Genomic DNA, 12,157 nt, shown 5'->3' with positions numbered 1-12,157 from the left:
TCTAATTTCGAAGTTTTTTAAGAGTTTGGAATATCTGCAAACACATAAGGAGATGCATGTGAGGGATGGAACCTAACTTTAAGCAGGGTCTGTCATGTCTTGTTTTCATACACGTGGACCCGCAGGTGAGTTTATTCTTCTCAGTGTTCTGACTGAGACGTCACATGAAGCTGAGCATCGAGTCTCTTCCTGAAATGTAGTGTTGAGGCGAGCAGGCCTACTTTTCATCCCGCCTGGCTCCCCCATGGCTAGCTTAGCCCCAGAAATAATAACACAGAAACTATATTCATTTAAACACTACCTGGCCCATTAGCTCTAGCCTCTTACTGGCTAACTCTCACATCTTGATTAACCCATTTCTAATAAATCTGTGTATCACCACATGACTGTGGATTACTGGCAAGATTCTAGCCTACGTCCTTCTTGGACAGGAGATCCATGGCGTCTGCCTCACTGCCTTCTACCCAGCATCCTGTTCTGTCTACTCCGCCTACCTAATTTTCTGTCCTATCAAAAGGCCAAGGCAGTTTTATTTAACCAGTGAAATCAACACAAAACAGAAGAGCCTTCTACATCACTGAAATGTCCGTGCACATGCAGTCTCAGCTCGTAGAGCATTTTGGATTTTGAGTTTTCACATTAAGGGAATGGTTGAGCCTTAGTCATGCATGATTCTCACCTCGAGTAAAACAGCTGATGCTCAGACCAGACTGCTACAGACTCGGAAGGCTCAGGCACACTACAAAAGCTGGCTCAGTTCCTCCATCTGTAATGTTATTGTCACAGCGATAATCTATGTATCAAAAGTTCATTGCAAAGTACAGATGAGTCCATTCCTGTATGGATTAAGGTGTCCGGAAGGACAGGGTTGAGGACATGGAGTTGAGAGGGAATGTGCTTGCCTAGCATACACGAGGCCTGGGTTCAGTCCTCACCACTGCCCTGTCAGTTCTGCCTCCCACTACTCAGCAATAGTGATGCCACTGGTCCTCGTAGTGAGACTGGCAGTATCCCCAGCAGGAGGCGCTACACTGCTGCTCTGCTGTGTGCTTCTGGACCACGTGCTATGCACCATGCAGCAGTAGCGTGGTCGTGTGTGAATGACCTTAGGAAAGAAGTGAGTTTTCAGAGTCTCATTTTCTTTCTCCATAAGAACGAGCACTCTCAATATTTCACAAACTCAGTTCCAGATTTCAAGTAGCAAAATATCCTTTACTCATGGAGAAAACACTCCAGGGTGGTATTGTCTATATGCGTTCCCATATCTTATAAAACTTTCAGAGGAATTATGTCACACTTTGAGTTGTGTTAAAATTAGCCATGTTCTTATTTACCTGTCTGGACTAAACAAGTGGAAATTCCTGGCATAATCCACAGGAGATTGGTGGGCATTCATACTAGAGAATGCTGGTTCTATAGAGATCCCTAGAGGTCATTAAGTCCTGGTTGTCCAAAGAAGGAAATAGGTGGAGAGTAGAAAGTGTCTTTCCTAATTAGATGATGGTGAGAACCCACTGTGGGGTGCAGTATTGGTCTCCTCGCCCCAGCAAGAGTTTACATATAGCTTTTTTTCATAGAGTGAAGAAATAAATCATGTACTTAGCTCTTACATTGAACAGTAAAAAGCCTACAGGAAAGTCAACAGCATGAGGTAGTACAGGATGCTGGGGAGAATGAGCAGGAGCAGAAGCAGATTAGAAGGCGCTGCTGCAGGCTGTGTATGAAGCCAGCAAGGCGTAAGCTTCCATCGGGAACACGGCGGTGGTGTTAGACTACAGCTCCTGCTGCCTTTCCGTAGCTGTTGGTGCATGCAGGAGTGTGTTCCAGTAAAGGCAGTGGGACCGATGAGGTCAGCCATGGTTATACTCATGGCCCATGGCTCTGTGAGGCAGTGAGCTGCGGGTGGATTTGAAAGGACCAGTCCTTGTCATGCTCAGCAGACAGAACCTATGGAACTGATGGCCATTTTTGTGCCAGTTTTGGGTGTGGAGGTGTTTGCTACCATTGAGTTGGTGTTTCCTTTTTAGATGAATAGAAATACTGTTATCCACTCCAATAAAAACCCCATAGAAGAGAAACCCTGTTTCAAAAAAAAAAAAAAACAAAACCATAGATTAAGATGATTCCTGGAATTCTTCGGTACACACAAAGATCTTGAATTCCACTTCCATCATAGAAAGCAACCACTGTTTCCTGGTGATAATGAGGCGTGTTAATTCAAGGTTCATTCTAATGCATGGATATTATCTTGGAAATTGAAATAAGTGAAACACAACATTTTCCCAGCTATTTGACATGCTTGTCACACTTTAATACAGATAGAGTATACCCTGATATGCCAGTTAGAGTGGAACCCAGAGCGTGGTTTGTGATACGGTTTGCCTAACTCACAAACAACATCATTTAAAGCTCTGTTCCTAGGTCGTATCTGTATGTAAAGCAGTGGTTTTGCTAATAGTTTCAAATGTCAGAACACCGAAGTGATGTAGAATAACCAAGGGCTTGGCCTGAAGGATTTCTAAATTTAGCTTCTAAAAGCAGGCTTTTGGCTTTCCTTTATTAGAAGACAAAATCTCAGCCTAGACAGACCAGGGCTGTTGACTGTCCCTGGCTCCGGTGCCTCCTTCATCGTGAAGTGGAGATGGGAAGAAGGAGGGGTTGGCACAGCGGTATAATAGCATGAAAACCCTTCCTGAGGATGTTTGGCTTATAACAGCATTGCTGAGCTACAGCGCATGTAGCATACAGTTGTGGTGTGTTCATCTCACTGGGTTTTGTGTATCCAGAGTGGAATGCCATCTTCTCCATCTGCAGTCAGCTTTGTAAAAATGAAATTATAATCAAGGATTCCTTCTCTGTCAGACTCACAACCCATCCTGCTGCATCAGCCCTTCTCCCCATTCTTAGTTTGCTGGTATTTCAGCAGAAACTCTAAGAGGGTTAGAAATTTTGTTGTCAGTGTGGAAAGCCACAAGGAGTCTGGGGTGTGCCGGCCTAAGTCACAAAGATCACAGCATGAAAAAGAGTTGGTAGGTGAGATAAGGAATGCCTAGTCCAAGACTGGTGAAAGCAAAAAGGATGGAGTGTTGCACGGACGCCAGGACCTCTCACTCCTTTGTAAAACCCTCAGTCGCCAGCTTTGAAAGTGCCCAGCTAGTGCTGGCAGTCGAGATGATTAAAACGTGCACGCCCTCTGTTGCCTGTTAAATCAACTCTTCTCGTAAAGGTACTGACTGCAGTGTTTCCATCGTGTAAAGCAATCCTATTTCCTTGTAGAGAGAGCTTCGTTTAGGAGCCTGAGCCTGCAAGCAGAATCTGTTAGAGGATTTAATATGTGCCGCGCAATCAGCACTGGCAGTCTGGCCAGCAGCACCCTCAACAAGCTTGCCGTCCGACCCCTGTCAGTTCAAGCTGAGATTCTGAAGAGGCTCTCCTGCTCAGAGCTGTCGCTCTACCAGCCACTGCAGAACAGTTCCAAAGAGAAGAATGGCAGAGCTTCATGGGAGGAAAAGCCTAGAGGGATGAGTAAATCCTACCATGACCTCAGTCAGGCCTGCCTCTATCCTCATCGGAAACAGGCCATTAACGTGGAGTCCCTACCGCCAGCCTTTGCGGAGCTGGTGGGAAAACCACTGTACCCGATGGGGAGACCTGACCCAGAGTCCCTGGCAGGAGTCACAAAGCTTAATAAGTAAGAGCATGCTTGACTAACCCACAGCCGGGACTGGGAGTCCCACGTTCGCGCCCTTGTTCTTGTTTAGACTTTTGTCATTTTCACCGTATTCTTTTCACACTGACCTTCCCTCCTGCCTTCCTCTTCCCTCTTTAGTTCAAAGTCTGTTGCCAGTTTAAATAGAAGCCCCGAGAGGAGGAAACAGGAATCAGAATCATCCAGTGAAGACCCTGGCCAAGCGTATGTCATAGGTCAGCACTACCAAGCTCTCCTGCTTTCTCCCATAGGGAAGTGAACAGAACCTTGCTCGTTGCCAGCCTGTTGCTGTGGATTCTAGTTCTCATACTACGAAGATTAAAATGCCTCAAGTAAAAGTCAGTCCCTGATCGAACCTGGGACTGCTTCACACCAGCACTGATTGTCTCCCTCTTGGTCACGTGGCCCTGGGCATCCCAGAGAGCACCTGGGCCTGGCACACAGCTCTGCATTGCCTCCGTGCCTTCCTGCAAGCCTGTGCTAGCTGGCTCTCAGTGCTGTGCTTTCTTTTTGAAGGATCAGCGTAGGTTTCTTTTAGTTTAAAAGGGATTGGAATAGCCTCCAGAGCCTTAGATAACTTTATGAAGACCACTATGCTTGGTAGACGGCAATTATTGGTTAATTTTTTTTTTTTTTCAGATTTTACCAGCTTGTTACTTAGGTTCTGTTAATTACCTAGGTCTTGAAATTTAGTGGCTCTGGATGTTGTGGTGTACGCCTGTATCCCAGATGGAAGAGACTGAGGACCCAACATGGCAGGACCCAGTCCCCATTAAAGGGGCGCCTGAAAATGTACCTGCATGCATATGTGTGTGTGTGCACCTGAACATGTGTGTGTATACCTGAATATGTGTGCATATACCTGAACATGTGTGTATACCTACCTGAACATGTGTGTGTGTGTGTATACCTGAACATGACTGTATGTTCAAGAGTTCTTTGCCTTGTGCATCTTACACGGGAAATCCAGTGAAGAAGAGCAGCTGTTGGAGCACAGAAAGCAAGGCTGCTGCTCAGAATGTGAGCAACTGGAGAGCAAGTGGAGGATCCCCCCTGTCAGCCCTCAGAGTCTGCTTATTTCTCCCTTGGACCCTGAGTTTATTCCTAATCACCTGACATTTTGTAGTTGGATTGGGGATATACATATAGATGAAGTCACCGGAGAACTCTGCGTTGTAGTTGATTGATATTCCTGGCAAGCAGCATGGCTGTGTGTCTGGAGGCATCACGTCTTTGAGAGGTCATGCCACCATCAATTGAAATTGAGCCAGTGGAAAAATTGGAGCGAGTGAAAGGCAGGATGTCATCCCATAGGGTGAACCTGTAGTAAAATTAGGGAAGAGAGGCCAAGTGAGCACCTTAGGAAATGATATATAAAGTATGTTTACATATGATGAGATCTCACGAGCTGTAAGTTCATCCCCGATATCAAGAGAGCCATAGCTGCCCACCTTCAAGCCTGGCTAGGCTGCTGTAGGGTGCAGCACACAGACCCAGCACCTGTAAGGCAGAGCCAGAGGGTTTAGACCTTAAGGCCACCTCCACCCATGTAGCAAGTGTGGGGCTAGCTTAGGCGATATGGGATCAGAAAGAAAACAAACCTATTAAGATCTTTTTGTTTTCTGAATTTTTTTATTTTATCCATTCTCATTGAATATTACATTTTCTTTTAACATTTGGACAAGTGGGTTTTTTTTTTTTTTTGAATATTTTGAGACAGGGTTTCTCTGTAGCTTTTTGGTTCCTGTCCTGGAACTAGCTCTTGTAGACCAGGCTGGCCTCGAACTCACAGAGATCCGCCTGCCTCTGCCTCCCGAGTGCTGGGATGAAAGGCCTGTGCCACCACCGCCCGGCCCTTGGACAAGTGTTTTTTAAACTCATTTCATTATAAATATTTCACATTTGATATATCTAACTATCATTGTCAGAAACAACATATTTGAGTTAAATATGTGGCCCCAAACAAGTAAATATATTTAATTATTATTTAGAAATAGTAAGTATGCCCTTTGTGGATAAGACATTTCTCTCAGTGTAAATCACAGAAAACATTGCTGCCTTAATATTACATTGATTGTGTGTGTGTGTGTGTGCGTGTGTGTGTGAAATTTTCAGGAAAAAATTTACTTCTACAGGTTCTGGCCATTTTTTAAAATGTCTAATAATTTAATTTATACCACAGGAATGACTTTGCCTAGTTCTGGAAACTCTTCATCCCAAGTACCCTTTAAAGACAATGGTAGGTTTGCAAATGTTTTCCCTAATTTTACTGTATTCTTTTTCTTTCTTGTACCTTACATCATGATCTGAGCGCAAGTGTGGAGACTCCTTATTCCGTGCCAAGAATTTAGCCCCTTGTCACAGTTAAAGAAGGGTGGTGCTCCCAGCATCAGGGTAGTGGTGGGACCTGTGGTTTTGACTGTTGCAGTAAAGGGAAGGAATGAGGGAAAGGACACTAGGAAAGGTCACTGCTTGGGAGGCCAAGACTGTGGCCCAGGGCAGAGATAATTTTGAGGTGACTTGAAGGGAATGCTTGAGCTCGGTCGTTCTGTCGTTGTTTTTTAAATACTGAGGGGCTGGACTGTTCTGAAGACCTCACAGGAGTGGAGATAAGCATTTCAGATCAAGGGCACAGTCTGATTAGAGTCATGGAAACATTCAAAAATAATAGCAGGGGTGTTGGTAAAGAAACGTGAGGTCAGGCTGAAGTTGGAGCACACAGTGAGACCAGTTCTGAGTCTCTTCCTGAACATTAGAAGCAGAACTGAAGACTTTAAATGTGAACCCTCCCGGCTTAGCCACTTAGAAAGCTGTAGGAGTATGACCAGTGTGGGCAGTGACTCAAGTCTGTATTCAAACTTTTTATAATTTACTGTGAAAATGTTTGTATCTTATTTGATCCTTCTAACAGGTTTATGCGTGATATTCCATTATTATCTACTATATATGTGTATGTATGTATGTATTACTTGGCACCAAATCTTACCCTTAAATCCTGAAAGCTGAATTATTAAAAACCTGTGAGAAACAAGCATGTTTGCAATGAATGTTAATGATGTCGGTGAGCTGGAGAGACAGCTCATCCATTAGACTTGGTCTTGCAGAGGACCTGGAATTGGTGCCCAGCACCCACACGGTGGCTCACAAAGGCCTGTAGCTCCAACCCCAGGAGCCATCTTCTGGTCTCCTCGGGTAACTGCACTCCCACACAAATACCACAGGCAGATAGGCACACATGCACATAACTTCAAATAATAAATAAGCAGCTAAATTTGATGCCTCTAAGTTTAGTTCTAATCTTCTTGATAGTAACGACAAAAAGGGGAACTATGAAATAAGGTCAAAGCCTATAGAATTGGTGCTTCATGAACCAACATGCTCACCTCTCATTCTCTAATAGAAATGGGCATACCAGTTATTCAAGAGAATGAGTTTGTGTTGGTGGTAAAATTGTTTCAAAATTATAAATCTAGACGCTGTCCTAAATACTCACGGGAAATGAAAGGGTGAGGGATTTTTTTTTTCATCTCCATTAGAAATTCTCAGAAAAGCCGAAAGCATGACATAGAAGTCAAACTAAGTAACCATGTACACAGGCCTCCATCATCAGGGTCAGGGCAGAGACTTCTTACATGGACCTGCATAGCTCACATACTGTGCTATTAACATGTCTGTGGTGGTAAAATGTGCATTAACGGTTACTAAGACCTTACCTCACCTCTCATTTAGTCCCCGCAGTAACCATTCCCTATCTGGCGGGTGCTAATGTTGCTTCCTTTCCACAAATGAGAAGCCAAAGATGAGCTCTGCAGAGCCGTAGAACAGTGAGTTTTGATCTGAATGCAGAAGGTTTGTTTCCAGGGACCAAGGTCCAATCCACTCTGCAGACCTCTTGGCACAACACCGCCTGTTAGTAATAGGCACCTCCCTGCTAAGCTTCAGGAAGGTGATTGCTAACAATTGCTCTGTGATGATAGCACATACATGTTTTGATTTAAATTCTGATAGACAAGAATATGAACCTGTACTAACTTCCATGAGCATATACAGACTTAAGAATTTTTTTTTCTCTTTAAATTTTCAGAAGCCTCATCTCACCAGCTAGCCTGAGCTGAAGGGCCAGTCGCCTACCTGCAGGGGGACCCAGTCAGTCTTTGGTTTTGTTTTTTAAGGATTCCTTTTGAACATGCCCAACTAAATGGGACTGGAACTGTGTTGAGAGCTGAGCAGTAGTGGTACGCACCAAGCCCAGTACTTGGGAGGCAGAAGCAGGCAGATCTAGTTCCCGTCACTGTTTCCCAGGGCTACATAATAAGACCCTGTCTCAAAACAGACAAAAACAGCACAATGAAAAGAACCTGTTTTTATACCAATATGGTGCCTCTGGCCCATTAGCCCCACGATTTGAAATAGATCTCTTCTCTGGAGAAGAATTACTCAAAGCCTCTTCTCCTTGACTCTTCCATCAGTCAGCCTGAGGCCACCTGATGTGGGCAGGGCCTAGTCTGTAATTCACAGACACTGTTTTCTGTGCTTAAAACGTAGTTGAAACACCATTCCCCTTACTAAATCCTATTGTTTCCTTGAGGATTTCATCCCAGCATAGCTTTTAGCCTTGTCAGAAGAAAGTCATGCTGTTCCTAGTAACCGAGCTCGTGGCTGTGCTGTTCCAACTGAAGACTAGGTAGGTTCCCAGGACCTGAGAGATGGGCAGGCCCTAGTGTAAGGGCTCACACACAGTCCCGTCACTGTTTCCCAGGGAGACGTCACTGGGGAGAACACAGGCATGTTTCATTTAAAGAACGGGAAATTTCAAGTTAGGATTCTTTACTTTCAAGTAGTTGAAAAATGCTGTATTTGTAATACATGTTAGTAGGAAAAGAGAATTATTTTGAAGGCTTAATAGGTCCTCCTCATATTCATGCATTCATTCCATGCTTGTTTGCATATAGTTAAAATCCAGAACTCTTCCTCCTAGAGACTCTAGCCCTGCTCTTGCATAGAGCTGTAGGCAAATAGCTTTGCTTGTGTAGACACCCTCAGAAACTCCTCCCGGATAAAGAGAAGCAAAATGAAAAGGTACTGTCAGCATCTTCTGTGCACAGAGAACCAAAGGAAACCACACTCAGCTAGTGTCCGCACCTACACAGGTGATCCTGCTTATCTGTCCCTACAATACCACGTGGCTGAGCAGACAGTCTGCGAAGGGGAGGGTTTCTATTCAGGTGTTCCTTTGACTCCTGCTGCACCAGTCTGAACTCTGCTCCCTGTCTCTGAACCTCTGACTTGGGGCAGATGTCATGTGGATGCTACTCAGGAACATCCTACCCTGCTTCCTTGACGTCACCTCCTTTATACCCAGCAGGGAGGAGCTGTCGAGGCTGTCACTGCTGCAGGGCTTCCCAGGACCACTCTGTAGGCCTGACCCCTGCTTCTGAAACGCAGCCATTTGATTGGCATTATTTTCCCTTTTATTTTAAATGTGGTTTTTTCTGACATTACTAATAGCAGTCTGTTTCGTGCTGAAGCTCAAGCTTGGCCTCGTCACACTTGCTGTTGTGACTCGCAGGTTTCATACCCTTGCTTTATTTCCCCAAGATGCCCAGTGATAGATACTGATAGGAAAGTTTCTCAGGAAATATTTGAAGGATAGTAGAATAACCACAATAAATGAATATGTGCTGAAGTCACAGTCAAGAATCTTGGAATAAGCAAGCTCTGTTGCTTGTAATTAGGTATGCCCATGTGTGCGCGCACACACACGCGCAAACACAGACATGCTCGCACACATGTGTGCAGTCATGTACACACACACATAAATAATGAATAACTAATCCTGTAACGACCTGTTAGAGGTGGAAGTGAGGAAACTGCCCCTCTCTGAAAGAGCACTTAGTGATGCTCACAGACTCACCCTACGCCCATTCATGAAGCTGACACGAGGTAGGGATCCTCTTTGTAAGCCAGGCGGACTTTTCTTCACAACCAAGCAGGGCCACGTGCCTTTCTATCTTAAGCTACAGTAGCAGGAGAGTAACCTGGAAGCCATCATTTCTCCCTAGTCTAATCTTTATTTTATCCTGTGTATACCTGCCAGGGAATTTGCTTTTCTACTAAGTACATGCATTTGAACTTACCAAGTACCATAGAATAATTAATTCACCAGTTTCTAAATATCCAAATTCCTATGCACCAAGAGTTTAAATCTGAAAATTGGATGGGGGGCGTGGAGAGGGAGGTGCAAAATGCAAAGCAACTGTTACCGTCTAGTTGCTTTGCAGTATACTTTGATTATGTCTGGATTCTTTTTTCTTAATACTTCAATTAAGTACTTTTTATTTCAGTTATCACTGTGGCCTTACTCTTGTTTGCTTTATTTTGTGTTTTGGGTCTTGCTCTATATCATTTTATGTGTGTTACAACCAAGAACTAAAGCTCGTTGCCTACTTCAGGAAAAGAGAGCTGAGCGGATGAGAGGGTGTTACAAAGCTGTTCGAGAGACCGCGGGTGCGCTTTTCTCAGCACTGTCTAGTGGAGATGGCTCCCTGCAGTAGCATCCAGGGGCGTTCTGTGTAATTACATCAGAAAGTCACCAGAAATACCGCACTGCTACCATGATTACTCATCACCTCGTTCTAAAGGGGCGTGTGAGCTGCAGACAGATCAGATGGGTTAAGGTGGCCCTTAAGACACGAGGCTAAAGTCCCTGCTGACAGGAAATGATGGTTCAGGTTTCCTCGGAGTAAAGGATTTATTTCTTGACTTTGAAGTGCCGCTTTTTATTACTTAGGCATCAATACCTATTGCATGTTAATTCCTATAATATTAACACTAATTTAAATCCATTCCTGGTCTTAAATGTTGGAACATATAGCAAAGAAGATTCGCACTGTGAGTGGTTTCAGTCATTAGGAAAATGTGTGTAGAGCAGTAAGAATCTCTCGTTTATCTCTCAGTGGAGACATAATCTCTGTGTTTTGGTTTTGGTTTTTACAAAAAAGCATCAGTATGCTTAAGAACATTATAGACTTAAATTTGAAAATTCAACTTATAAAACTATCTTTGTCAGTGTTAACACCTACCACCATGACCACCTCCATAGACAGACCAGTCCACTCTGCAGTCCATATTTGTGTGCATGCTTGTATGTGTTCGCATGCATGCGTGTGTGTATGTATGTGTGTTTGTCTATGTGCTTGAATTTTTTAATATACTTGGCTAATATGGCAATTAAAGTGTTGTATTTACTGATTTAATTAAGATGTTTGTGAATGATAAGAAAAAGTAAGAAGAAATTAGAAAGGGCAAATTGCAGTTCCGATGTTGAAATTCATGTAGATGATAGAGTTTACGAAAGCTTGTGTACATAATAAGTCATTATTCTGGGTGGTGGCACGGCTAGAAGATAAAGTTTGCTGTTTATCCCTGATCTGAGAACGGCGTCAGAAGATACGTGTAGATATGGTCGACCAGTTGTTATTTTATATAAAACCCCCACAGGAAGTGGGTTTTTAAAACTAGATCCAGTTCCTTTTTATTACCGTTTTATTCCGCTGCTCACTAATAGTAGTTCACTAATTTATAAATAATATGTCAGCATATTGGAGGGAATTTTTTTTTTTTGAGACAGGGTTTCTCTGTGTAGCCCTGGCTGTCCTAGAACTCACTCTGTAGAGCAGGTTGGCCTCGAACTCACAGAGACTAATTGGCCTGCCTCTGCCTCCTGAATTTTTTATTTTTTAACGATTTCCTTTTTCTTTTATTCATATGAGTATTTCACCTGCATGCATGTCAGTACAGCACATGTATGCAGTGCCCCCAACAGCTACCACATGGGTGGGAGGAGACAAACCAAGGTCCTCGGGACGAGCAACACTTGCTTTTTGCTGTTCTAACTCTTCAAGCCCTGAGATAAAAATTTTAATTTGATAATTGTCAAACAATCTGCTGTGGTGTAGGAGAAAGACAACTCAGAAAAACCTAACTTTACTGGTTCTGTGCCTGTGAAGCGGTGGCTGACTGTTATCCCCTGACAGTCACAGACTCACTTGTAACTGGGACATACTGTTTAAAGAGGAGCGGTCTAGAAGGAATAGATGTGAGGCAATGTGCTTATAAGTGATAAATCACTATAAAATGCTAGAGACTACAATGACCTGAAGTTTTATTTTTAAGTGACCAAGGAAATCTATTAATATTTTGTTACTGTTTAAATTAGAACAAGCCGATGATCTTAATGCATTTATTGTGTTTATTTTCTTTTTAAATTGCAAACCCACAATAGATACACTGCACAAAAGATGGAGTGTCGTGTCTTCACCAGAACGGGAAATCACACTGGTGAACCTGAAGAAAGATTCAAAACATGGCTTAGGTGAGTTACCATGAGCATCTGGGGAGAGAAGGGAGCAGCTCTGGCACCTTTTCTTGTTTTTGTTTATTACTTCC

General features: G+C 43.5%; 1 protein-coding gene across 4 annotated transcripts in view; it reads left to right on the top strand.

Moving 5' to 3' along the window:
* Ptpn13 (protein tyrosine phosphatase non-receptor type 13) overlaps window positions 1-12,157 on the top strand; it is a 194,951-nt gene that overhangs the window by 121,970 nt on the left and 60,824 nt on the right. For 2 of the 4 annotated variants that reach the window (XM_057771407.1, XM_057771406.1), the window contains exons 18-21: window positions 3,277-3,691; window positions 3,830-3,924; window positions 5,892-5,948; window positions 11,994-12,083. In XM_057771407.1, the coding sequence (XP_057627390.1) occupies window positions 3,277-3,691; window positions 3,830-3,924; window positions 5,892-5,948; window positions 11,994-12,083 (657 nt within the window). The remainder of the gene's footprint in view (window positions 1-3,276; window positions 3,692-3,829; window positions 3,925-5,891; window positions 5,949-11,993; window positions 12,084-12,157) is intronic. The other 2 variants (XM_057771410.1, XM_057771408.1) reach the window with 1 other exon arrangement.

Source organism: Chionomys nivalis, chromosome 6 (genome assembly GCF_950005125.1).
Source record: "Chionomys nivalis chromosome 6, mChiNiv1.1, whole genome shotgun sequence".
Lineage (NCBI taxonomy): Eukaryota > Metazoa > Chordata > Mammalia > Rodentia > Cricetidae > Chionomys > Chionomys nivalis.
The sequence above is the reverse complement of the archived record's forward strand: the minus strand, read 5'-3'. Positions and strand labels throughout refer to the sequence as shown.